The 24,493-nt window shown below is 46.5% G+C and overlaps 1 protein-coding gene across 1 annotated transcript; it reads right to left on the reverse strand.

The window, feature by feature from the left end:
* Positions 1 to 1,016: 1,016 nt before the first annotated feature.
* Positions 1,017 to 24,480, reverse strand: LOC311130834 (casein kinase I-like). The gene is made up of 11 exons (XM_084163638.1): positions 24,205 to 24,480; positions 22,428 to 22,528; positions 22,081 to 22,191; positions 20,609 to 20,757; positions 18,931 to 19,159; positions 15,602 to 15,772; positions 15,268 to 15,416; positions 14,654 to 14,840; positions 6,892 to 7,031; positions 6,475 to 6,538; positions 1,017 to 2,147 (listed from the first exon to the last, which is right to left on the reverse strand). The coding sequence occupies exons 2-10, from the start codon at positions 22,501 to 22,503 to the stop codon at positions 6,506 to 6,508; spliced, it is 1,245 nt and encodes a 414-aa protein (XP_084019764.1). The 5' UTR covers positions 22,504 to 22,528; positions 24,205 to 24,480; the 3' UTR covers positions 1,017 to 2,147; positions 6,475 to 6,505.
* Between the last annotated feature and the right edge of the window lie 13 nt (positions 24,481 to 24,493).

Here is a 24,493-nt window from a genome sequence, read left to right on the forward strand (position 1 = left end):
CGTGATTTGTAGCAATGCGCATGCGATCTGCTACATTTTTTTTGTGTCATTTAGCAGACGCTCTTATCCAGAGCGACTTACAGTTAGTGAGTGCATACATTATTTAAAAAAAAATCATACCCCCCGTGGGAATCGAACATCTATTTTGAGTCGAATCGCATTTACGGCCTGATCTGATCGTAGGTCAGTTTATTTTCCCATTATTTTTCATTTTTTCATTATTATCTAAGAACTATCTAAATTACTTCTAAAATAAATTACCTACAAACACAAACAGACAATATTATAAGTTGTGCACATCTTTATTGACTCAAAATATACCCCCCCCCCCCCCCCCCCAGGAATATAATCGGTATGAACTGTAGTTTAGGCCTATCCCATGAACTGTGTCCACAAGTGTTGATTCTTGTTTTATAGCATGTGATTTACATCGTTATATCTATCTATGTATTTATACACTATATGTGGCGACGCTGTGCTGTTGAGTTTGAGATGCAACAAGACAACTTTACGAAAAGGGACACAATAAAATTATTATTATTATTATTATTATACACAATATTGTTGTAATAAAGTCTAACCATGGTAAAGAAATTTATAAGATATCAGTCCACCCAAACAACCATATTCCATCTTTATTATTATCTGCCCTGGCCCATGCAGGTGTATGCTTACCTTTCATCTGACTCCTTCTGCACCCAACCAAGCCCTCCAGCAGGTCAATAAATCTCTGTCACTACATTGACATCTTCAAACAACCTAGCACATTTTGGCTTTACACAAAAACATATTTACAGAGATAAAAAAATAAAAAAATGAAATCCAACCTCTTCATTTCTCCCATGCTCCTCCTCACATCTCCAGGATAATACGGCTTGTTGACTTATTATCATAATAACCAAGACCACAGTATTCTTGCTTTTGCAAAGCCTGGCACGTGAGGTTATTGTCTTGACTTGACTTAAAAACACCAGAACAAAAACGATCAATTGAGTAAATAACTAATTTCCTTCCTTAATGATAAGAAGGTCCTTTATTACATGGTCCACCATCATTTGAAGGGATATTATTAGCTCTCTGTTGTTGACTAATGTAATACAATACTGTGAGCACACACACACACCGCAGAGGGGAGTGAAACCTCAACGTAAATGTGTCAATAATGTTAACAGGAAGTGTTGTACAACCAAAATGTCCTTGTTTAATGCTTGGTTAAAATCTACTCATAATTATTCTTATTCAGGAATTCATAAACAGCAAAGACGTTAAGAGAAAATGGGTGACAGTCCATCTCTCTAAGTCTCCTATAATCCCCTTCCTCCTCTGACTCGTGGTCGGTGCTTGTCTTGCTGAAACCAAGAGTACGAAAAACAAACAGTAAGACAATAAGACATTGACTATATTCAACCCTACTTCTCTAAGCAACTCTGATTCAAACACTTTCACATTCATTCACTTCTTTCCTATTCATCCCCTTTCCCATTCCTGAACAATGTTGTTCCACATCTCTTCCTACCTCTCTCTCTGCATATCTTCCATTTCCCCCAAATGTCTTCTTGCTGACTACTTGACCCTCTGTAATATTCCCAGATATTATTATTATTTTTGGATTATAAACACACACTTTAGCTCTAAATGTAGCTGTCATAAATTGGACATTCAACGTGAGACAAACGGTTTCGACTGTGTGTTTTTTAACCTACACATTTGCCCATACAACACCACCTCAGCGATGAAAACAGCTAGAATAATCAGAATTTGTCCATTTTGTACTGACATGTGCATGTTGTTTTGCGCATTGAGCTTCTGAGAGACGTGAATGGTCCCACGGATCATATAGCGGGCATAATGAGAGTGAACCAGGACTCATTCACCAGCTGAAGGGAAGGTCTCACAAGCCTGGGAAGCAAGGCTAGGCCAAGAGAGTGTCTTTCACTTGTCAATTGTTCATCTTTTCACATTTTCTCCCAGTTAACTACAGTCATATTGGACAGGCGTTCACTTCTCACATCCATTGGAACTTCCTCTCCTTTTGTTCTCTTCTGTCTTCCATCTTTAATCCGTCTTCAGTGTAGTTGACCCACTCATGTTTTTTAATCCAACAATTTCAAAAGTAATTGAGTAGGTATTGATACCCGCTACCATGGCTGCAAAAAACAGTAATATATTTACTGTTTTTACTTCACTTTTTACACACATTTGCAACATATTTCATTCAATTAAGCATAAGCATACTTAGGGGCAAATTCAAACTTGAGAGCTAACATGAGTAGTGGGCCTGTCTGGAAAAGATGGTAGACTAGAGCATGGCGCTTGCAATGCCAAGTGTCGTGGGTTCGACACCCCCCCATACATAAAGTGTATGCACGCATGACTAAGTCGCTTTGTATATTATTCTGTATATTATGATTATATATATTATTATTATGATTATATACACTACCGTTCAAAAATGTGGGGTCACTTAGACATTTTATTGTTTTCGAAAGAAAAGCAATTATTTTGTCCATTAAAATAACATCAAATTGATCAGAAGTACCGTGTAGACATTGTTAATGTTGGAAATGGCTATTGTAGCTGGAAACGGCTGATTTTTTATGGAATATCTACATAGGCGTACAGAGGCCCATTATCAGCAACCATCAGTCCTGTGTTCCAATGGCACGTTGTGTTTGCTAATCCAAGTTTATCATTTTAAAAGGCTAATTGATCATTAGAAAACCCTTTTGCAATTATGTTAGCACAGCTGAAAACTGTTGTGCTGATTTAAAGAAGCAATAAAACTGGCCTTCTTGAGACTAGTTGAGTATCTGGAGCATCAGCAATTGTGGGTTCGATTGGCCAGAATGGCCAGAAACAAATAACTTTCTTCTGAAACTCGTCAGTCTATTCTTGTTCTGAGAAATGAAGGCTATTCCATGTGAGAAATTGCCAAGAAACTGAAGATCTCAAACAACGCTGTGTACTACTCCCTTCACAGAACAGCGCAAACTGGCTCTAACCAGAATAGAAAGAGGAGTAGGAGGCCCCGGTGCACAACTGAGCAAGAGGAGAAATACATTAGAGTGTCTAGTTTGAGAAACAGACGCCTCACAGGTCCTCAACTGGCAGCTTCATTAAATAGTACCCGCAAAACACCAGTCTCAACGTCAACAGTGAAGAGGCGACTCCGGGATGCTGACATTCTAGGCAGAGTTGCAAAGAAAAAGCCATATCTCAGACTGGCCAATAAAAATAAAAGATTAAGATGGGCAAAAGAACACAGACAATGGACAGAGGAAGATTGGAAAAAAGTGCTATGGACAGACGAATCGAAGTTTGAGGTGTTCGGATCACAAAGAATAACATTTGTGAGACGCAGACCAAATGTAAAGATGCTGGAGGAGTGTTTGATGCCATCTGTCAAGCATGGTGGAGGCAATGTGATGGTCTGGGGGTGCTTTGGTGGTGGTAAAGTGGGAGATTTGTACAGAGTAAAAGGGATCTTGAAGAAGGAAGGCTATCACTCCATTTTGCAACGCCATGCTATACCCTGTGGACGGCGCTTGATTGGAGCCAAATTCCTCCTACAACAGGACAATGACCCAAAGCACAGCTCCAAACTATGCAATAACTATTTAGAGAAGAAGCAGTCAGCTGGTATTCTGTCTATAATGGAGTGGCCAGCACAGTCACCGGATCTCAACCCTATTGAGCTGTTGTGGGAGCAGCTTGACCGTATGGTACGTAAGAAGTGCCCATCAAGCCAATCCAACTTGTGGGAGGTGCTTCAGGAAGCATGGGGTGAAATCTCTTCAGATTACCTCAACAAATTGACAACTAGAATGCCAAAGGTCTGCAAGGCTGTAATTGTTGCAAATGGAGGATTCTTTGATGAAAGCAAAGTTTGAAGGACACAATTATTGTTTATATTAAAAATCATTATTTCTAACCTTCTCAATGACTACATTTCCTATGCATTTTGCTATATTTCCTATTCAAACTAATTTAATGTATGTTTTCATGGAAAACAAGGACATTTCCACCTGGCTTTCCACCTGGCTACCACTACCCCGGCCACCAGCTCTGCACCCTCCGCTGCAACTTGCCCATGCCCCCCCCCGCTTCTCCTTCACACAAATCCAGACAGCTGATGTTCTGAAAGAGCTGCAAAATCTGGACCCCTACAAATCATCTGGGCTAGACAATCTGGACCCTTTCTTTCTAAAACTAGCCGCCGAAATTGTCGCAACCCCTATTACTAGCCTGTTCAACCTCTCTTTCGTAACGTCTGAGATCCCCAGAGATTGGAAAGCTGCCGCGGTCATCCCCCTCTTCAAAGGGGGTGACACTCTAGATCCAAACTGTTACAGACCCATATCCATCCTGTCCTGCCTTTCAAACGTTTTTGAAAGCCAAGTTAACAAACAGATCACCGACCATTTCGAATCCCACCGTACCTTCTCCGCTATGCAATCCGGTTTCCGAGCTGGTCATGGGTGCACTTCAGCCACGCTCAAGGTCCTAAACGATATTATAACCGCGATCGATAATAGACAGTACTGTGCAGACGTTTTCATTGACCTGGCCAAGGCTTTCGACTCTGTCAACCACCGCATTCTTATTGGCAGACTAAATAGCCTTGGTTTCTCAAATGACTACCTCGCCTGGTTCACCAACTACTTCTCTGATAGAGTTCAATGTGTCAAATCGGAGGGCCTGTTGTCTGGACCTATGGCAGTCTCTATGGGGGTGCCACAGGGTTCAATTCTTGGGCCGACTCTTTTCTCTGTGTATATCAATGACGTCGCTCTTGCTGCTGGTGACTCTCAGATCCACCTCTACGCAGACGAAACCATTTTGTATACATCTGGCCCTTCATTGGACACTGTGTTAACAAACCTCCAAACGAGCTTCAATGCCATACAACACTCCTTCAGTAGCCTCCAACTGCTCTTAAACACTAGTCAAACTAAATGCATGCTCTTCAACCGAACGCTGCTTGCACCCGCCCACCCGACTAGAATCACTACTCTCGACGGGTCTGACCTAGAGTATGTGGACAACTACAAATACCTAGGTGGCTGGTTAGACTGTAAACTCTCCTTCCAGACTCACATTAAGAATCTCCAATCCAAAGTTAAATCTAGAATCGGTTTCCTATTTCGCAACAAAGCCTCCTTCACTCATGCTGCCAAACATGCCCTCGTAAAACTGACTATCCTACCGATCCTTGACTTCGGCGATGTCATTTACAAAATAGCCTCCAACACTATACTCAGCAAATTGGATGTAGTCTATCACAGTGCCATCCGTTTTGTCTCCAAAGCCCCATATACTACCCACCACTGTGACCTGTACGCTCTTGTTGGCTGGTCCTCACTACATATTCGTCGCCAAACCCACTGGCTCCAGGCCATCTATAAATCACTGCTAGGCAAATCCCCGCCTTATCTTAGCTCATTGGTCACCATAGCAACACCCACCCGTAGTATGCGCTCCAGCAGGTATATCTCACTGGTCATCCCCAAAGCCAACACCTCCTTTGGCCGCCATTCCTTCCAGTTCTCTGCTGCCAATGACTGGAACAAATTGCAAAAATCTCTGAAGCTGGAGACACTTATCTCCCTCACTAACTTTAAGCATCAGTTGTCAGAGCACCTTACCGATCACTGCACCTGTACACAGCCCATCTGAAATTAGCCCGCCCAACTACCTCATCCCTATATTGTTATTTATTTTGCTCATTTGTACCCCAGTATCTCTATTTGCACATCATCTCTTGCACATCTATCATTCCAGTGTTAATACTAATTGTAATTATTTTGCACTATAGCCTATTTATTGCCTTACCTCCATAACTTGCTACATTTGCACACACTGTATATATATTTATTTCTGTTGTATTTTTGACTTTGTTTTGTTTTACCCCATATGTAACTCTGTGTTGTTGTTTTTATCGCACTGCTTTGCTTTATCTTGGCCAGGTTGCAGTTGTAAATGAGAACTTGTTCTCAACTGGCTTACCTGGTTAAATAAAGGTGAAATAAAAAATAAATAAATAAAAAATAAATAAAAATCTAAGTGACCCCAAACTTTTGAATGGTAGTGTATATATAATTATTACCAGTATATATATTATTATTATATTATGTCTTGTTTTGAGGTGTTTTGACTGATTCCATATCAATGCTAATATCGTAAAAATATGCTAGCTAGCTAACCAACAACTGTAACAATGTATTTGAGAGACAACAAGTGCTCATTATGCAAATGTATTTATGTTTTCAATAAATGTTGGAGACTAAATATAGTTTACATGTTGTCTCCAATCTAAGCCAACCCTGTCTGTTTTGCCCCATAGTTGCGCACGCGTAGGTTTTGTTTCTAAACAACCAACCCGTCTATATTCTATTATATTCAATCATACATTGATGTTACAGGTTAGGGTTGGTCCATAGTTCCCTGAGTGTTGTCCCTCTGACGTGTCCTTACCTGCCAGTGTCCAGAGGGCCAGAGGAGCAGCTCACTTCCCCAGGTGTTCAAATGGCACACTGACCTGGAGAAGAGGAGAGGGGGTTAACAGATGGCATAGGGTTAGTATAAGGTGCTGTGCATTCAACAGACATACTATACATTCACATACACAGGCAGACAAACTTCAATCACTTTTAGCAGGGAAAGAGTGGGGGAGCAATTGGGTTCAGGGGAGCAGTGTGGTTCAGGGGAGCAATGGGGTTCAGGGGAGCAGTATGGTTCAGGGGAGCAGTATGGTTCAGAGGAGCAGACGAGTTCAGGGGAGCAGTGGGGTTCAGAGGAGCAGACGAGTTCAGGGGAGCAGTATGGTTCAGGGGAGCAGTGGGATTCAGGGGAGCAGAGTGAGAGAGAGATATACAATGGTAGGTAGCTGACCTGTGATGTGGCAATGCGTGATTGGCCCATCTGTGCGGTGAGGTCAGAGGAGGAGATGTTGGCGGGGGCGCCGCGGTGGAGCCTCATGGCCACCTTCCTCTCTCGCTCCGCACAGGACACTGCCTGCGGGGACCGGTTCGCTACACACACACACACACACACACACACACACACACACACACACACACACACACACACACACACACACACACACACACACACACACACACACACACACACACACACACACACATTATTGGTGAAATGGAATCTAGTGCTGGGCTGGAACAAAAGTCTGCACACCCTGGACTTTCCTCATAGTTTCCTCATAGTTTCCTCATGGTTTCTTCAGTTTCCTCATAGTTTCCTCATAGTTTCCTCATAGTTTCTTCAGTTTCCTCATAGTTTACTCATAGTTTCCTCAGCTGAGTCCAAACACAACAGATTCTTTAAGTGACTAATGGGCAGCTAGAGGGCTACAAACTGGGGTCATGAATTCAGCAAGGGGTTTAGTTTACACACCCTCCCTCGTGTTTACACAGTCATTTGCTGTCTACCTTATGAAGTACAGTGACTTCGGAAAGTATTCAGACCCCTTTACTTTTTCCACATTTTGTTACGTTACAGCCTTATTCTAAAATGGATCATCAATCTACACACAATACCCCGTAATGACAAAGCAAAAACAGGTTTTTATAATTTTTTGTTAATTTATAAAAACTTTTTTTTTTTTATGAAATATCACATTTACATAATTATTCAGACCCTTTACTCAGTATTTTGTTGAAGCACATTTGGCAGCGATTACAGCATTGAGTCTTCTTGCGTATGATGTTACAAGCTTGACACACCTGTATGACCCATCTGTCTATCTCCTCCTTGAATTCCATGCTGTCACAGTCACTAGCCCATTCAAGCTTAACATCCTTTTCATTTATCGCCCTCCAGGTTCCCTTGGAGAGTTCATCAATGAGCTTGACGCCTTGATAAGTTCCTTTCCTGAGGATGGCTCACCCCTCACAGTTCTGGGTGACTTTAACCTCCTTACATCTGCCTTTGACTAATTTCTCTCTGCCTCCTTCTTTCCACTCCTTTCCTCTTTTGACCTCACCCTCTCACCGTCCCCCCCTACTCACAAGGCAGGCAATACACTTGACCTCATCTTTACTAGATGCTGTTCTTCTACTAATCTCACTGCAACTCCCCTCCAAGTCTCCGACCACTACTTTGTATCCTTTTCTCTCTCGCTCTCCTCCAACACTACTCACTCTGCCCCTACTCAGATGGTAATGTGCCATCGCAACCTTCGCTCTCTCTCTCCTGCTACTCTCTCCTCTTCCATCCTATCATCTCTTCCCTCTGCTAAATCCTTCTCCCTCCGATCTCCTGATTCTGCCTCCTCAACCCTCCTCTCCTCCCTTTCTGCATCTTTTGACTCTCTATGTCCCCTATCCTCCCCTCCTGCTCCGTGGCTTGACAACTCATTGCGAGCTCACAGAAGAGAGCTCCGGGCAGCCGAGTGGAAATGGAGGAAAACTAGACTCCCTGCGGACCTGTCATCTTTTCACTCCCTCCTCTCTACATTCTCTTCCTCTGTTTCTGCTGCTAAAGCCACTTTCTACCACTCTAAATTTCAAGCCTCTGCCTCTAACCCTAGGAAGCTCTTTGCCACCTTCTCCTCCCTGCTGAATCCTCCTCCTCCTCCCCCTCCCTCTCTGTGGATGACTTCGTCAACCATTTTGAAAAGAAGGTTGACGACATCCGATCCTCGTTTGTTAAGTCAAATGACACCGCTGGTCCTGCTCACACTGCCCTACCCTATGCTTTGACTTCTTTCTACCCTCTCTCTCCAGATGAAATCTTGCGACTTGTGACGGCCGGCCGTCCAACAACCTGCCCGCTTGACCCTATCCCCTCCTCTCTTCTCCAGACCATTTCCGGAGAACTTCTCCCTTACCTCACCTCGCTCATCAAATCATCCTTGACCGCTGGCCATGTCCCTTCCATCTTCAAGAGAGCGAGAGTTGCACCCCTCCTCAAAAAACCTACACTCGATCCCTCCGATGTCAACAACTACAGACCAGTATCCCTTCTTTCTTTTCTCTCCAAAACTCTTGAGCGTGCCGTCTCTAATCATATCAAATCAAATCAAATTTTATTGGCCACATGCGCCGAATACAACAGGTGCAGACATTACAGTGAAATGCTTACTTACAGCCCTTAACCAACAGTGCATTTATTTTTAATAAAAAAGTAGAATAAAACAACAAAAAAGTGTTGAGAAAAAAAGAGCAGAAGTAAAATAAAATAACAGTAGGGAGGCTATATATACAGGGGGGTACCGGTGCAGAGTCAATGTGCGGGGGCACCGGCTAGTTGAGGTAGTTGAAGTAATATGTACATGTGGGTAGAGTTAAAGTGACTATGCATAAATAATTAACAGAGTAGCAGCAGCGTAAAAAGATGGGGTGGGGGGGGGGGAGCAGTGCAAATAGTCCGGGTAGCCATGATTAGCTGTTCAGGAGTGTTATGGCTTGGGGGTAGAAGCTGTTGAGAAGTCTTTTGGACCTAGACTTGGCACTCCGGTACCGCTTGCCGTGCGGTAGCAGAGAGAACAGTCTATGACTAGGGTGGCTGGAGTCTTTGACAATTTTGAGGGCCTTCCTCTGACACCGCCTGGTATAGAGGTCCTGGATGACAGGAAGCTTGGCCCCAGTGATGTACTGGGCCGTACGCACTACCCTCTGTAGTGCCTTGCGGTCGGAGGCCAAGCAGTTGCCATACCAGGCGGTGATGCAACCAGTCAGGATCTGAGGACCCATGCCAAATCTTTTCAGTCTCCTGAGGGGGAATAGGCTTTGTCGTGCCCTCTTCACGACTGTCTTGGTGTGTTTGGACCATGATAGTTCGTTGGTGATGTGGACACCAAGGAACTTGAAGCTCTCAACCTGTTCCACTACAGCCCCGTCGATGAGAATGGGGGCGTGCTCAGTCCTCTTTTTTTTCCTGTAGTCCACAATCATCTCCTTTGTCTTGGTCACGTTGAGGGAGAGGTTGTTATCCTGGCACCACACGGCCAGGTCTCTGACCTCCTCCCTATAGGCTGTCTCATCGTTGTCGGTGATCAGGCCTACCACTGTTGTGTCGTCAGCAAACTTAATGATGGTGTTGGAGTCGTGCCTGGCCATGCAGTCATGGGTGAACAGGGAGTACAGGAGGGGACTGAGCACGCATCCCTGAGGGGCCCCCGTGTTGAGGATCAGTGTGGCAGATGTGTTGTTACCTACCCTTACCACCTGGGGGGGGGGGCCCGTCAGGAAGTCCAGGATCCAGTTGCAGAGGGAGGTGTTTAGTCCCAGGATCCTTAGCTTAGTGATGAGCTTTGAGGGCACTATGGTGTTGAATGCTGAGCTGTAGTCCATGAATAGCATTCTCACGTACGTGTTCCTCTTGTCCAGGTGGGAAAGGGCAGTGTGGAGTGCAATAGAGATTGCATAATCTGTGGATCTGTTGGGGCGGTATGCAAATTGGAGTGGGTCTAGGGTTTCTGGGATAATGGTGTTGATGTGAGCCATGACCAGCCTTTCAAAGCACTTCATGGCTACAGACGTCAGTGCTACGGGTCGGTAGTCATTTAGGCAGGTTATCTTAGAGTCCTTGGGCACGGGGACTATGGTGGTCTGCTTGAAACATGTTGGTATTACAGACTCAGTCAGGGACATGTTGAAAATGTCAATGAAGACACTTGCCAGTTGGTCAGCACATGCTCGGAGTACACGTCCTGGTAATCCGTCTGGCCCTGCGGCCTTGTGAATGTTGCCCTGCTTAAAAGTCTTACTCACATCGGCTACTCTAGCCAACTCTCCTGCTATCTCTCTCAGAATGACCTTCTTGATCCAAACCAGTCAGGTTTCAAGACTGGTCATTCAACTGAGACTGCTCTTCTCTGTGTCACGGAGGCTCTCCGCACTGCTAAAGCTAACTCTCTCCTCTGCTCTTATCCTTCTAGACCTATCCGCTGCCTTTGATACTGTGAACCATCAGATCCTCCTCTCCACCCTCTCCGAGTTGGGCATCTCCGGCGCTGCTCACTCTTGGATTGCGTCCTACCTGACAGGTCGCTCCTACCAGGTGGTGTGGCGAGAATCTGTCTCTGCACCACGTGCTCTCACCACTGGTGTCCCCCAGGGCTCAGTTCTAGGCCCTCTCCTATTCTCTCTATACACCAAGTCACTTGGCTCTGTCATATCCTCACATGGTCTCTCCTATCATTGCTATGCAGACGACACACAGTTAATATTCTCCTCTCCCCCTTCTGATAACTAGGTGGCGAATCGCATCTCTGCATGTCTGGCAGACATATCAGTGTGGATGTCGGATCACCACCTCAAGCTGAACCTCGGCAAGACGGAGCTGCTCTTCCTCCCGGGGAAGGACTGCCCGCTCCATGATCTCGCCATCACGGTTGACAACTCCATTGTGTCCTCCTCCCAGAGTGCAAATAACCTTGGCGTGATCCTGGACAACACCCTGTCGTTCTCCGCTAACATCAAAGCGGTGACCCGATCCTGCAGGTTCATGCTCTACAACATTCGCAGAGTACGACCCTACCTTACACAGAAAGCGGCACAGGTCCTAATCCAGGCACTTGTCATCTCCCGTCTGGATTACTGCAACTCGCTGTTGGCTGGGCTCCCTGCCTGTGCCATTAAACCCCTACAACTTATCCAGAACGCTGCAGCCAGTCTGGTGTTCGACCTTCCCAAGTTCTCTCATATCACGCGCTCCTCCGCACACTCCACTGGCCTCCAGTTGAGGCTCGCATCTACTACAAGACCATGGTGCTTGCCTACGGAGCTGTGAGGGGAACGGCACCTCCTTACCTTCAGGCTCTGATCAGACCCTACACCCAAACGAGGGCACTACGTTCATCCACCTCTGGCCTGCTAGCTCCCCTACCTCTACGGAAGCACAGTTCCTGCTCAGCCCAGTCAAAGCTATTTGCTGCTCTGGCACCCCAATGGTGGAACAAGCTCCCCCACGACGCCAGGACAGCGGAGTCTCTGACCACCTTCTGGAGACACTTGAAACCCTACCTCTTTAAGGAATACCTGGAATAGTATAAAGTAATCCTTCTATCCCCACCCCCCCATAAAAATAAAACAAATAAAAAAGGTGTTTGTCCCACTGGCTATCATAAGTTGAATGCACCAATTTGTAAATCGCTCTGGATAACAGCGTCTGCTAAATGATGTAAATGTATATGTAAATGTATTTGGGGAGTTTCTCCCATTCTTCTCTGCAGCTCCCCTCAAGCTCTGTCAGGTTGGATGGGGAGCGTTGCTGCACAGCTATTTTCAGGGTTCAAGTCCGGGCTCTGGCTGGACCACTCAAGGACATTCAGAGACTTGTCCCGAAGCTACTCCTGCGTTGTCTTGGCTGTGTGCTTAGGGTCGTTGTCCTGTTGGAAGGTGAACCTTCGCCCCAGTCTGAGGTCCTGAGCGCTCTGGAGCAGGTTTTCATCAAGGATCTCTCTGTACTTTGCTCCGTTCATCTTTACCTCGATCCTAACTAGTCTCCCAGTCCCTGGAAGCATGCCACCACCATGCTTCACAGTAGGGATGATGCCAGGTTTCCTCCAGACGTGACAATTGGCATTCAGGCCAAAGAGTTCAATCTTGGTTTCATCAGACCAGCGAATCATGTTTATCATGGTCTGAGAGTCTTTAGGTGCCTTTTGGCAAACTCCAAGCGGGCTGTTATGTGCCTTTTACTGAGGTGTGGCTTCCGTCTGGCCACTACCATAAAGGCCTGATTGGTGGAGTGCTGCAGAGATGGTTGTCCTTCGGAAGTTTCTTCCATCTCCACAGACAAACTCTAGAGCTCTGTCAGAGTGACCATCAGGTTCTTGGTCACCTCCCTGACCAAGGCCCTTCTCCTCTGATTGCTCAGTTTGGCCAGGTGGCCAGCTCTAGGAAGAGTCTTGGTGGTTCCAAACATCTTCCATGTAAGAACGATGGAGGCCACTGTGTTCTTGGGGACCTTCAATGCTGCAGAATTTTTTTTGTACCCTTCCCCAGATTTGTGCCTCGACACAATCCTGTCTCGGAGCTCTACGGACAATTCCTTCGACCTCATGGCTTGGTTTTTGCTCTGACATGCACTGTCAACTGTGGGACCTTATATAGACAGGTGTGTGCCTTTCCAAATCATGTCCAAGCAATTGAAGTTACCACAGGTGGACTCCAATCAAGTTGTAGAAACATATCAAGGATGATCAATGGAAACAGGATGCACCTGAGCTCAATTTCGAGTATCATAGCAAAGGGGCTGAATATTTCTGTAAATAGGGTATTCCTGTTTTTATTTTTAATAAATTTGCAAAAAGTTCTAAAAACCTGTTTTCGCTTTGTCATTATGGGGTATTGTGTGTAGATTGCTGAGGATGTTTTTGTATTTAATCCATTTTAGAATAAGGCTGTAATGTAACAAAATGTGGAAAAAGTCAAGGGGTCTGAATATTTTCAGAAGGCACTGTAAGTAAAAACCTTGCACACTCGTAGTACTCCTAAGTAATTGGGGCATAGACCTGAGATACTCAGGAGTAGAAAAAGAGAAGGTCCGGACTCTTAGAATTAAAGTACAAATGAAAATAATGTTATAGTCAAAATGGAATAAAAATGTTTCTTATTATTTCACTTTCATTCCAAGAATGTAGACCTTCTTTTTCTACTACTGTCTGCCTCATGACTCACCTGACCGGGACTCCTCTGGAGGCAGGGTTACTGTCTGCCTCATGACTCACCTGACTGGGACTCCTCTGGAGGCAGGGTTACTGTCTGCCTCGTGACTCACCTGACCGGAACTCCTCTGGAGGCAGGGTTACTGTCTGCCTCATGACTCACCTGACTGGGACTCCTCTGGAGGCAGGGTTACTGTCTGCCTCATGACTCACCTGACCGGGACTCCTCTGGAGGCAGGGTTACTGTCTGCCTCATGACTCACCTGACCGGGACTCCTCTGGAGGCAGGGTTACTGTCTGCCTCATGACTCACCTGACTGTGACTCCTCTGGAGGCAGGGTTACTGTCTGCCTCATGACTCACCTGACTGTGGGACTCCTCTGGAGGCAGGGTTACTGTCTGCCCCATGATTCACCTGACTGTGGGACTCCTCTGGAGGCAGGGTTACTGTCTGCCTCATGACTCACCTGACTGGGACTCCTCTGGAGGCTGGGTTACTGTCTGCCTCATGACTCACCTGACTGGGACTCCTCTGGAGGCTGGGTTACTGTCTGCCTCATGACTCACCTGACTGGGACTCCTCTGGAGGCAGGGTTACTGTCTGCCTCATGACTCACCTGACTGGGGGACTCCTCTGGAGGCAGGGTTACTGTCTGCCTCATGACTCACCTGACTGTGACTCTTCTGGAGGCAGGGTTACTGTCTGCCTCATGACTCACCTGACTGTGGGACTCCTCTGGAGGCAGGGTTACTGTCTGCCTCATGACTCACCTGACTGGGACTCCTCTGGAGGCAGGGTTACTGTCTGCCTCATGACTCACCTGACTGTGACTCCTCTGGAGGCAGGGTTACTGTCTGCCTCATGACTCACCTGACTGGGACTCCTCTGGAGGCTGGGTTACTGTCTGCCTCATGACTCACCTGACTGGGACTCCTCTGGAGGCAGGGTTACTGTCTGCCTCATGACTCACCTGACTGGGACTCCTCTGGAGGCTGGTTACTGTCTACCTCATGATTCACCTGATTGGGGGACTCCTCTGGAGGCAGGTTTAGAGGCTGCTGCATTGGGGCCATTTCGGATCCTGTCTACGCCGCCCAGGGGGTTGCCGCCCGGGGGTAGGGCACGGGGTCCCCCTCCGATCCTCTCATCCCCCTCCTTTCCCTCTCTCCTCTCCCTCTCCCCATCTTCGGCTGTCCTGCTGGCCCCCTGAAGCAAAAAGAACGAACATGCAGGTTAGGAAAGGTGGCAGGGATTCAAAATGAACCATGTTTAAGTTTATATTATCAACTGTGTTAATGTAATATATAACTCATGTGTAATTGCATTTAGAATTAGTGAAAATTTAATGAAAAATAAGGACTCAAAATAGATCAATGGTTAATAAATTATTAATAGAAGTGTAATAATTGTTCATAGGGATGCAGTCAGTTCTAGACTTGGACTGAAATAGGTGCCGGTACTCATTTTGGGTGCTGATACTGTTTATATTTAGGTGCAGGAGCTCCACAATACTTTTCAGCTAATATTCTATAAGAGGAACTCGAACAGGAGCTCAAGCAGTAGAACATTTGAGGTGCCAGTACGCAGCTCCGGTGAGCTCCTGCCCAAGTCAAGCACTGGATGTAGTACTCACAAACTTGAGCATGTTCCAGTCGAAGACGTAGTCGTAGGAGAAGCCCTGTCTGTGGAACAGGTTTCTGAACAGTTGTCTCAGGTACGAGTAGTCTGGCTTGTCATCGAATCGCAGAGAGCGACAGAAGTTCAGGTAGGTGGAGAACTCAGCTGTGGATAGAGTGGGCCACAGAGGGTCACCAAAGACTTGGGTCAAATACACTGAGTTAGCTTGGTGTTGAAAGACTACTTGAAGTGAGTTTCTAACAAAACTAACACAAACACACTCATAGTTAGTGTTGTAAACTCAGGATAAAGAAACCCTATCAATCAGAGATCAGACTTCAGCTACTTACAGGGGTATCCCTTGCAGAGCACCTCGATAGGGGTGGACATCTTCTTCTCGCTGATGCGTTCGTACTTCTGCCTCTTGGTGGCGGCCTTGAGGCCCTGCCAGGGCAGAGAGCCCAGGTTGAAGTACATCAGGACATAACCCAGAGACTCCAGGTCATCACGACGAGACTGCTCTGTTGAGGGAGAGAGGGGGGGGGGGGGGGGGGGGAGAGAGAGGGGGAGAGAGAGGAGAGGAGAGAGGAGACACACTATACTGATCTTATTTCAAACAAAACAAAACAATATGTATAACTGTTGTCACAAGCTGGGCTAGAACTCCGGTCTCAGATGTGGGGAGCTGGGGGTTCTACCCCTTAGCCACAGAGGAGGTATAGTTGGACCCAAATGAAACACCCAAGGCAATACTCCAGGTAAGTAGATTTAATGTAACAAAAAGGTTCTTTGCACTTCAAAAATAGTCCAACAGAAGTTCTTCTCAGAAAGAGGTATATTAACATAGGTAGAGTAACAAAACAGGAGGCAAAACAAAATAACTCCACGAGGGGAGAAAAGCAAACTAAAGATAACTTAGAAAAGCTTACTTGGAAAGACACGGTGGGACAAAGCAGGAGACACATAGCCAGGACTCACAAACCAAGTGAGGAACAGGGGAAAAAACACAGCTAAAATACTCTAGGGGAAACAAGGCACAGGTGACCTGGATCAAGCTAATAAGGACACACGAGGAAGAACTAAGGCAGAGGGGAACACAGATGACCTCTAGAGGCCCGGAGACAAACAGGAGGCAGGAAGCTGACAGGACCCCCTCCTCTAGGAACGACTCCTGACGTTCCTTCCAGAACACCCTGGCCTCAGGGTGCGAAACTCTCGGATCAAACCTGGGTCCAGGATGTCCTTGGCTGGAACCCAGGAGCGCTCCTCTGGCCCGTAGCCCTCCCAGTCCACCAGATACTGCAGAGAGTTCTGGACCCTCCGGGAGTCCAGTATCCGGCGGACTGTGTAGGCTGGCTGGCCGTCAATGATCCTGGGAGGTGGCGGGGGTCTGCGTGGGGGGGCAAAGGGAGAAGACAAGACAGGTTTAAGTAGTGAAACATGGAAAGTGGGGTTAATTCTAAGGGAGCGAGGGAGAACCAAACGATACGAAACAGGGTTAACCTTTCTTGCTATGCGGAAAGGGCCGATGTATTTCTGGGAAAGCTTCTTGGATTCGACCCGGAGGGGCAGGTTCTTAGTGGCCAACCAAACTCTCTGACCAGCTCGGAAACTAGGGGCCGTCCGGCGGCGGCGATTAGCCTGACTTTGGTATCTCTGGGAGGTCCGAAGGAGGGTACGCCTGGCCTTCTTCCAGGTCCGCCTACAGCGTTGGACAAAGCGCTGGGCCGAGGGAACACCAACTTGCGCCTCTTCCTCTGGAAATAATGGAGGGGCTCTAATCTTCCCCATCACAACCCTCCTGTAGCTGGGCGGGGACAGGCGTTTCCCGAAAGCTCGGGGCAAGTGGAGCGGAAGTGGCCGGCAACCCCGCAGTATAGGCACCGACGCTCCCTCATGCGACGTTCCCTTTCGTTGGGAGAAAGCCTGGAACGGCCTAACTGCATGCTCTCCGGGGAATCCTGGAGCAGTTCAGGAGCCGGGGAAGCTCTGAATGACGGAGTCCAAACAGGAGAAACAGAGCTGCTCAGAGGAACCTGGGACTGAGACACCTGGCGGCGAGCCGTTCTCCGCTCTCTTAGACGATTGTCCAGGCGGATGGCCAAGGCTATGAGGGACTCGAGATCTCCAGCTGGTTCTCGGGTGGCTAACTCATCTTGAAGGGGCTCAGATAACCCTCCCTGAAAACAGACCCTCAGCGCTTCATCATTCCATCCGCTCCTTGCTGCTATGGTCCGGAATTCAATGGCAAAATCTGCCGTGCTTCGGGGACCCTGACGGAGAGACAGTAGGCGCTTGGAAGCCTCCCGCCCACTGACAGGATGATCGAACACCCGCTTGAACTCTTCTACAAATGCAGCGTAGGAGTCACAACAGGCCTCCTGGGACTGCCACACCGCAGAGGCCCAGGCGAGCGCCTTGTCTGAAAGAAGGGTAATGATGTAGGCAATCTTGGAACGGTCTGTGGGAAAACTTGAGGGTTGGAGCTCGAAGGTGAGGGAGCATTGGGTGAGGAAACCCTGGCAAGAGCTTGGATCCCCAGAAAAGGGCTTGGGAGGTGGTAGTCGGGGCTCCGCCACTGGAGAAGGCCTGTCGTCACTGGGGGTTGACCTGGAGGAAGGGAGAGGACCAGGGAGGCGTTCAAAGAGCTGGTGGAGGGAACTCATCATCTCGGCCAGGAGTTGAGAATGACTAGCCATCAGCTCTTCTTGTCGGCTGAGAACGGCTTCATGGCGCTGGAAAGATGCCTCATGTCGAGTGATCACCGCCAACAGGTCCTGGGAACTGAGTGTTTCTGGGTCCATGATTGACTTGGTTTTTCTGTCACCAGCTGGGCTAGAACTCCGGTCTCAGATGTGGGGAGCTGGGGGTTCTACCCCTTAGCCACAGAGGAGGTATAGTTGGACCCAAATGAAACACCCAAGGCAATACTCCAGGTAAGTAGATTTAATGTAACAAAAAGGTTCTTTGCACTTCAAAAATAGTCCAACAGAAGTTCTTCTCAGAAAGAGGTATATTAACATAGGTAGAGTAACAAAACAGGAGGCAAAACAAAATAACTCCACGAGGGGAGAAAAGCAAACTAAAGATAACTTAGAAAAGCTTACTTGGAAAGACACGGTGGGACAAAGCAGGAGACACATAGCCAGGACTCACAAACCAAGTGAGGAACAGGGGAAAAAACACAGCTAAAATACTCTAGGGGAAACAAGGCACAGGTGACCTGGATCAAGCTAATAAGGACACACGAGGAAGAACTAAGGCAGAGGGGAACACAGATGACCTCTAGAGGCCCGGAGACAAACAGGAGGCAGGAAGCTGACAACTGTAGAGGAGGAAGAGGAGAGGAGAGGAGAATAGAGGAGGAAGAGGAGAGGAGAGGGGAGTGATGGAGGAAGGAGGAAGAGAGAGGGGAGTGAGGGAGGAAGGAGGAAGAGAAAGGGGAATGAGGGGAGTGAGGGAGGAAGGAGGAAGAGAGAGGGGAGTGAGGGAGGAAGGAGGAAGAGAGAGGGAAGTGAGGGAGGAAGGAGGAAGAGAGAGGGGATAGAGAAGGGGCAATACTTGTGAGAGTCCTACTGCAGTAGTTCTGAGAATCCAGCCATGACTAAACACACAGCCTATGAAGGGTCAAACACACACACACACACACACACTGTTAATATTACATGTAGTACTGTACCTATCCCCAGATGTGTGTTGATGGATGCGTAGCGTGCGGTGCCGGTCAGGTTCTTGTTCTCGCGGTAGGGGATGTGCTGGTGTGTGCGGGCGTCACGGTACTTCTTGGCCAGGCCAAAGTCGATGATGTACACCAGGTTACCCTTCTTGCCCAGGCCCATCAGGAAGTTGTCAGGCTTCACATCTCTGTGGATGAAGTTCTTAGAGTGGATGTACTCAATACGGCTGATCTGGAGAGGAGAAAGGTCATGGAGAAAGAGGGGGAAAGGAGAGAGGGAATGTTGACTATCATTGTCAGTTCCAGTTCTTAAAGCCACTAACGTTATACACTGAGTGTACAAAACATTAAGAACACCTGCTCTTTCCTTGACAGACTGACCAGGTGAATCCAGGTGAAAGCTATGATCCCTTATTGATGTCACTTGTTAAATCCACTTCAATCAGTGTAGATGAAGGGGAGGAGACAGGTTAAAGAAGGATTTTTAAGCCTTGAGACAATTGAGACATGGATTATATATGTGTGCCATTCAGAGGGTGAATGGGCAAGACAAAAGATTTAAGTGCCTTTGAACGGGGTATGGTAGTAGGTGCCAGGCGCACCGGTTTGAATGTGTCAAGAACTGCAATGCTGCTGGGTTTTCATGCTAAACAGTTTCCCATGTGTATCAAGAATGGTTGACCACCCAAAGGACATCCAGCCAACTTGACACAACCGTGGGAAGCATTGGAGTCAACATGGGCCAGCATCCCTGTGGAACGCTTTCGACACCTTGTAGAGTCCATGTCCCAACGAATTGAAGCTGTTCTGTGGGCAAAAGGGGAGGGTGCAATAACTCAATATTAGGAATGTGTTCCTAATGTTTTGTACACTCAGTGTATAATCAAGGGGTATCCTTTGAAAATGCCATCACAATAAAGCTTACAGAGAAACCATATGATATGATAAAAAGGTGAACAGAGGTTGTGGAGGAGGAGGAGGAGGAGGAGGAGGAGGAGGAGAAGAAGAAGAAGAAGAAGAAGAAGAAGAAGAAGAAGAAGAAGAAGAAGAAGAAGAAGAAGAAGAAGAAGAAGAAGAAGAAGAAGAAGGAGGAGGAGGAGGAGGAGGAGGAAGAGGAGAAGAAGGAGGAGGAGAAGAAGGAGGAGGAGGAGGAAGATGGAGGAGGAAGAAGAAGAAGAAGAAGAAGAAGAAGAGGAGATGGCGAAGGAGGAGGAGGAGATGGAGGAGGAGGAGGAGGAGGAGATGGGTGAGAAGGAGGAGGAGATGGAGGAGGCGAAGAAGAAGGAGGAGGAGGAGGAGGAGGAGAAGAAGGAGGAGATGGAGGAGGAGGAGGAGATGGAGGAGGAGGAGGAAGAGGAGGTGGAGGAGGAGGAGGAGGAGGAGGAGGAGATGGCAAAGGAGGAGGAGGAGGAGGAGGAGGAGGAGGAGGAGGAGGAGGAGAATGCCTTTTGTGAACTAACAATCACACTTGACTTTTTCTCCCCTTACTAGCTCTGACTTTGCTGATAGCTATTTTATTGAGGAAAAATGTACTTACTATGAATGTGATATGTGGTTGTCCCACCTAGCTATCTTAAGATGAATGCACTAACTGGAAGTCGCTCTGGGTAAGAGCATTTGATAAATGACTAAAATGTAAATGTGATGAGGAGAAGGAGGAGGAGGAAATGGTGTGCTGTACCATCTGGTCAGCCAGCAGCAGGACAGTCTTGAGGCTGAACTTGCGGGAGCAGAAGTTGAACAGGTCCTCCAGACTGGGGCCTAGCAGCTCCATCACCATCACGTTGTAGTCTCCCTCTGCACCACACCACTTTATGGATGGGATGCCCACTGTAGAGAAAGGAAGGAGAGAGTGATTCATAAGGATGCCCACTGTAGAGAAAGGAAGGAGAGAGTGATTTATAAGGATGCCCACTGTAGAGAAAGGAAGGAGAGAGTGATTTATAAGGATGCCCACTGTAGAGAAAGGAAGGAGAGAGTGATTTATAAGGATGCCCACTGTAGAGAAAGGAAGGAGAGAGTGATTTATAAGGATGCCCACTGTAGAGAAAGGAAGGAGAGAGTGATTTATAAGGATGCCCACTGTAGAGAAAGGAAGGAGAGAGTGATTTATAAGGATGCCCACTGTAGAGAAAGGAAGGAGAGAGTGATTTATAAGGATGCCCACTGTAGAGAAAGGAAGGAGAGAGTGATTTATAAGGATGCCCACTGTAGAGAAAGGAAGGAGAGAGTGATTAATAAGGATGCCCACTGTAGGGAAAGAAAGGAGAGAGTGATTTATAAGGATGCCCACTGTAGAGAAAGGAAGGAGAGAGTGATTTATAAGGATGCCCACTGTAGAGAAAGGAAGGAGAGAGTGATTTATAAGGATGCCCACTGTAGAGAAAGGAAGGAGAGAGTGATTTATAAGGATGCCCACTGTAGAGAAAGGAAGAGAGAGAGTGATTTATAAGGATGCCCACTGTAGAGAAAGGAAGGAGAGAGTGATTTATAAGGATGCCCACTGTAGAGAAAGGAAGGAGAGAGTGATTTATAAGGATGCCCACTGTAGAGAAAGGAAGGAGAGAGTGATTTATAAGGATGCCCACTGTAGAGAAAGGAAGAGAGAGAGTGATTTATAAGGATGCCCACTGTAGAGAAAGGAAGGAGAGAGTGATTTATAAGGATGCCCACTGTAGAGAAAGGAAGGAGAGAGTGATTTATAAGGATGCCCACTGTAGAGAAAGGAAGGAGAGAGTGATTTATAAGGATGCCCACTGTAGAAAAAGGAAGGAGAGAGTGATTTATAAGGATGCCCACTGTAGAGAAAGGAAGGGAGAGGGTGATTTATAAGGATGCCCACTGTAGAGAAAGGAAGAGAGAGAGTGATTTATAAGGATGCCCACTGTAGAGAAAGGAAGGAGAGAGTGATTTATAAGGATGCTCACTGTAGAGAAAGGAAGAGAGAGAGTGATTTATAAGCTAGTGTCACTGACCGGGGTTCGGTCACAGGTCCTACGTGCCACAAAACTGAGTTAGCCCTCTAAGCAAAAGCCTTGGCATTAGCTTGAAAAACCAACGCAAGTCTTCAGGTTTCAGGTTAGGGTTTCCCCAACATTAGTCGCCCACCACCCCCACCCCTGACCACACCCTCTTGTCCTACTCCTCTCTCACCTCCTCCCTGCATCATCTTGTAGAACTTGCTCTCGATGTGGAGTTGTGGGTGTTTGGTCTTCACACATTCTAGCTTAATGGCCACCTCCTCACCCGTGGCGATGTTAACACCTGACAGAGACACAGGAAGGGACATATACCATGACCACCTTTTTGATGATGCAATCACCATGGCCTACTCTGAAACAATATTTTATTTTTATGCCCAGCTTTGACGTGTTCAATGGTGAAATGTGTTGGGACAGAATTGAACGTTAGTATGGAAGGCAGTCTACTCTGGAGTCTGTTTATTTAGAGGTTTGTGAGAATAAGTAGAGTTAGAGCTGCATTAAATCGATGGTCTTTACCCAGGTAAATGTCTCCAAAAGAGCCGCTCCCGATCTTCCTGCCGAGACGGTACTTGTTCCCCACTCTCAGCTCCATGTTTCCTGCTGGTCTTCACAACTCACTGAGGGGGCAGACACACAGGAGGACACACAAACTCAATCAAACTGTAGATCGATTTAGCAGAAGGACGATGTGACTCAGCCCAGTTCCACCTCAATCTCAAGGGGCTCCAACTCAAATAAGATGTTACAAAAGGGAGAATTTGTTACAAAAATGAGAGCTGGGACAAGAGAAGGCCCAAAATGAAGACCGAGTCAGGGATGGAGAAAGGACAAAACATTATTTAAGCCAAAATAGTGCGAGTGGGAGTGGGAAAAAAGTGTGGTTAAAATTTTGATTTAAAAAAAGTTGTTTTTTTTACTTCATGGAAGAAAGTTGGGTGATTTAGCTATGGATTTGAAAGAGCTGTGTATCATGACTCTGGGAGAGGGCAAGTGCAGGGGAAAACTCAGTGTGAATGTGAATTCAGCACTTTAAACCAGCCCCCATCTCACACATGCCATCTCACTTCAAAGGAAATCAGCACATACACAAACAATTAGCATAACCTAATAATCCCCAAAGAAATTAAGTGAAACACATTTTCTTCCAGATAGCCTTGTACATGCTTTCCCAATCACAATACATGGATAAGTTTACTATGGAAAATGGCTGTGGTGGTGTTTAAATACATACATAGCTAAGGCACACTAATGATAAAGATGGTAAATGTGTTTAATTGGCATTTCTATTTATGCTTTGTAAGGGCAGTGCACTCAAGATGCCCTGCTGGTGTCTTGTCTAGAAAGGTTGTGAGTAGATGAACACTAAACAGATTAGTACAGATGAACTAATACAGTTCCATTCTATTCTATTCTAATATTCTACAGTCATACATAATGGTGGTGGATGAGATGGGATGAATCCTAACATCGATAGAAGGTGAAGATGAAGCAAGGTAATGATAAATTACACAAATGTTGGATCTTAATTTGAGCCAGGAAAATAATCCTGCAGCAAGAGTAAATGTGAATTATAATTATAATGTGGATTATAATTAATGGACATTTGTTGTAGGGGTTGATACATTTTTCGAAAGGGAAAATCAAGTCTGAAATGTCAGTGGAAATTACAAACTTCAGAAGCCTTTTTAAACCTCAAATATACTACAAGTTTTAAATTTCCTGCATTGCAGGAAAGTTGTCCTGCAACAGGGTGATCACATTAAGATCCTACATCTATAGGAACTACATGCAATCCCTTATTATAATCTTACCATGATCATTTTACACTGTAAAACTGACATAATTAAGGTCAAACTCTTGTTCATGAATGCAAGTCTGTCTACGGTAAGTAGCCTAGCCTACCCTATAAGCCTATTACAAAATCCAGCCCTATTCTTGTTGCAAGGTTGTAGCGCTGCTCCACAGCAAGATGCCAGGGGCAACAACGTCATTTACTGCAGATCTAACAGCGTAAACCAGACCTGAGAAGCTAGATGAAACCTATCCAAAAGTGTAATTAATATAATTAGGCCTACATTAGAAACATTCGCATTCAGGTTGCGTTTATTGTCAATATTTGCAGAAAGCCGCACCCTTGGCTTGGGAAAACCTCCGTCAAGAAAAACTATTAACCTACCTTCTGACTCGCTTGTTTGGGTCCCTGTACAAGCCCCAACCACAAACTACTCCCCTCCAGACAAACACAATTCCCCCTGATTTACCAGTGGACCCGTGCCTTTCATCCCCTCCTCACCCGTTTGATCAAGCTCTTCAGGGACTGCTGCCTTCCTTCCACGGTGGTGCTGATCAGGAATGTATCATTCAAACAGCACCATGGACAGAGAAAGACGGCCGCGGCGTTTTACGAACCATTCCTCAACGCCGTCCTGACCCAGATTTCAACGTCCCGCGGTATAGTCTGGTCTAGTCTGCACTGCGAATTATAGATATTTTAGTGTAAACTCAGAAATCCAGGTATCCCCCTCTCGCTCGTGTTATTACACCATTGACAATATCAATGATGTCATTCAGCACAGACCATA

Source organism: Coregonus lavaretus (genome assembly GCF_964263955.1).
Source record: "Coregonus lavaretus genome assembly, chromosome: 1".
Classification (NCBI taxonomy): Eukaryota; Metazoa; Chordata; class Actinopteri; order Salmoniformes; family Salmonidae; genus Coregonus; species Coregonus lavaretus.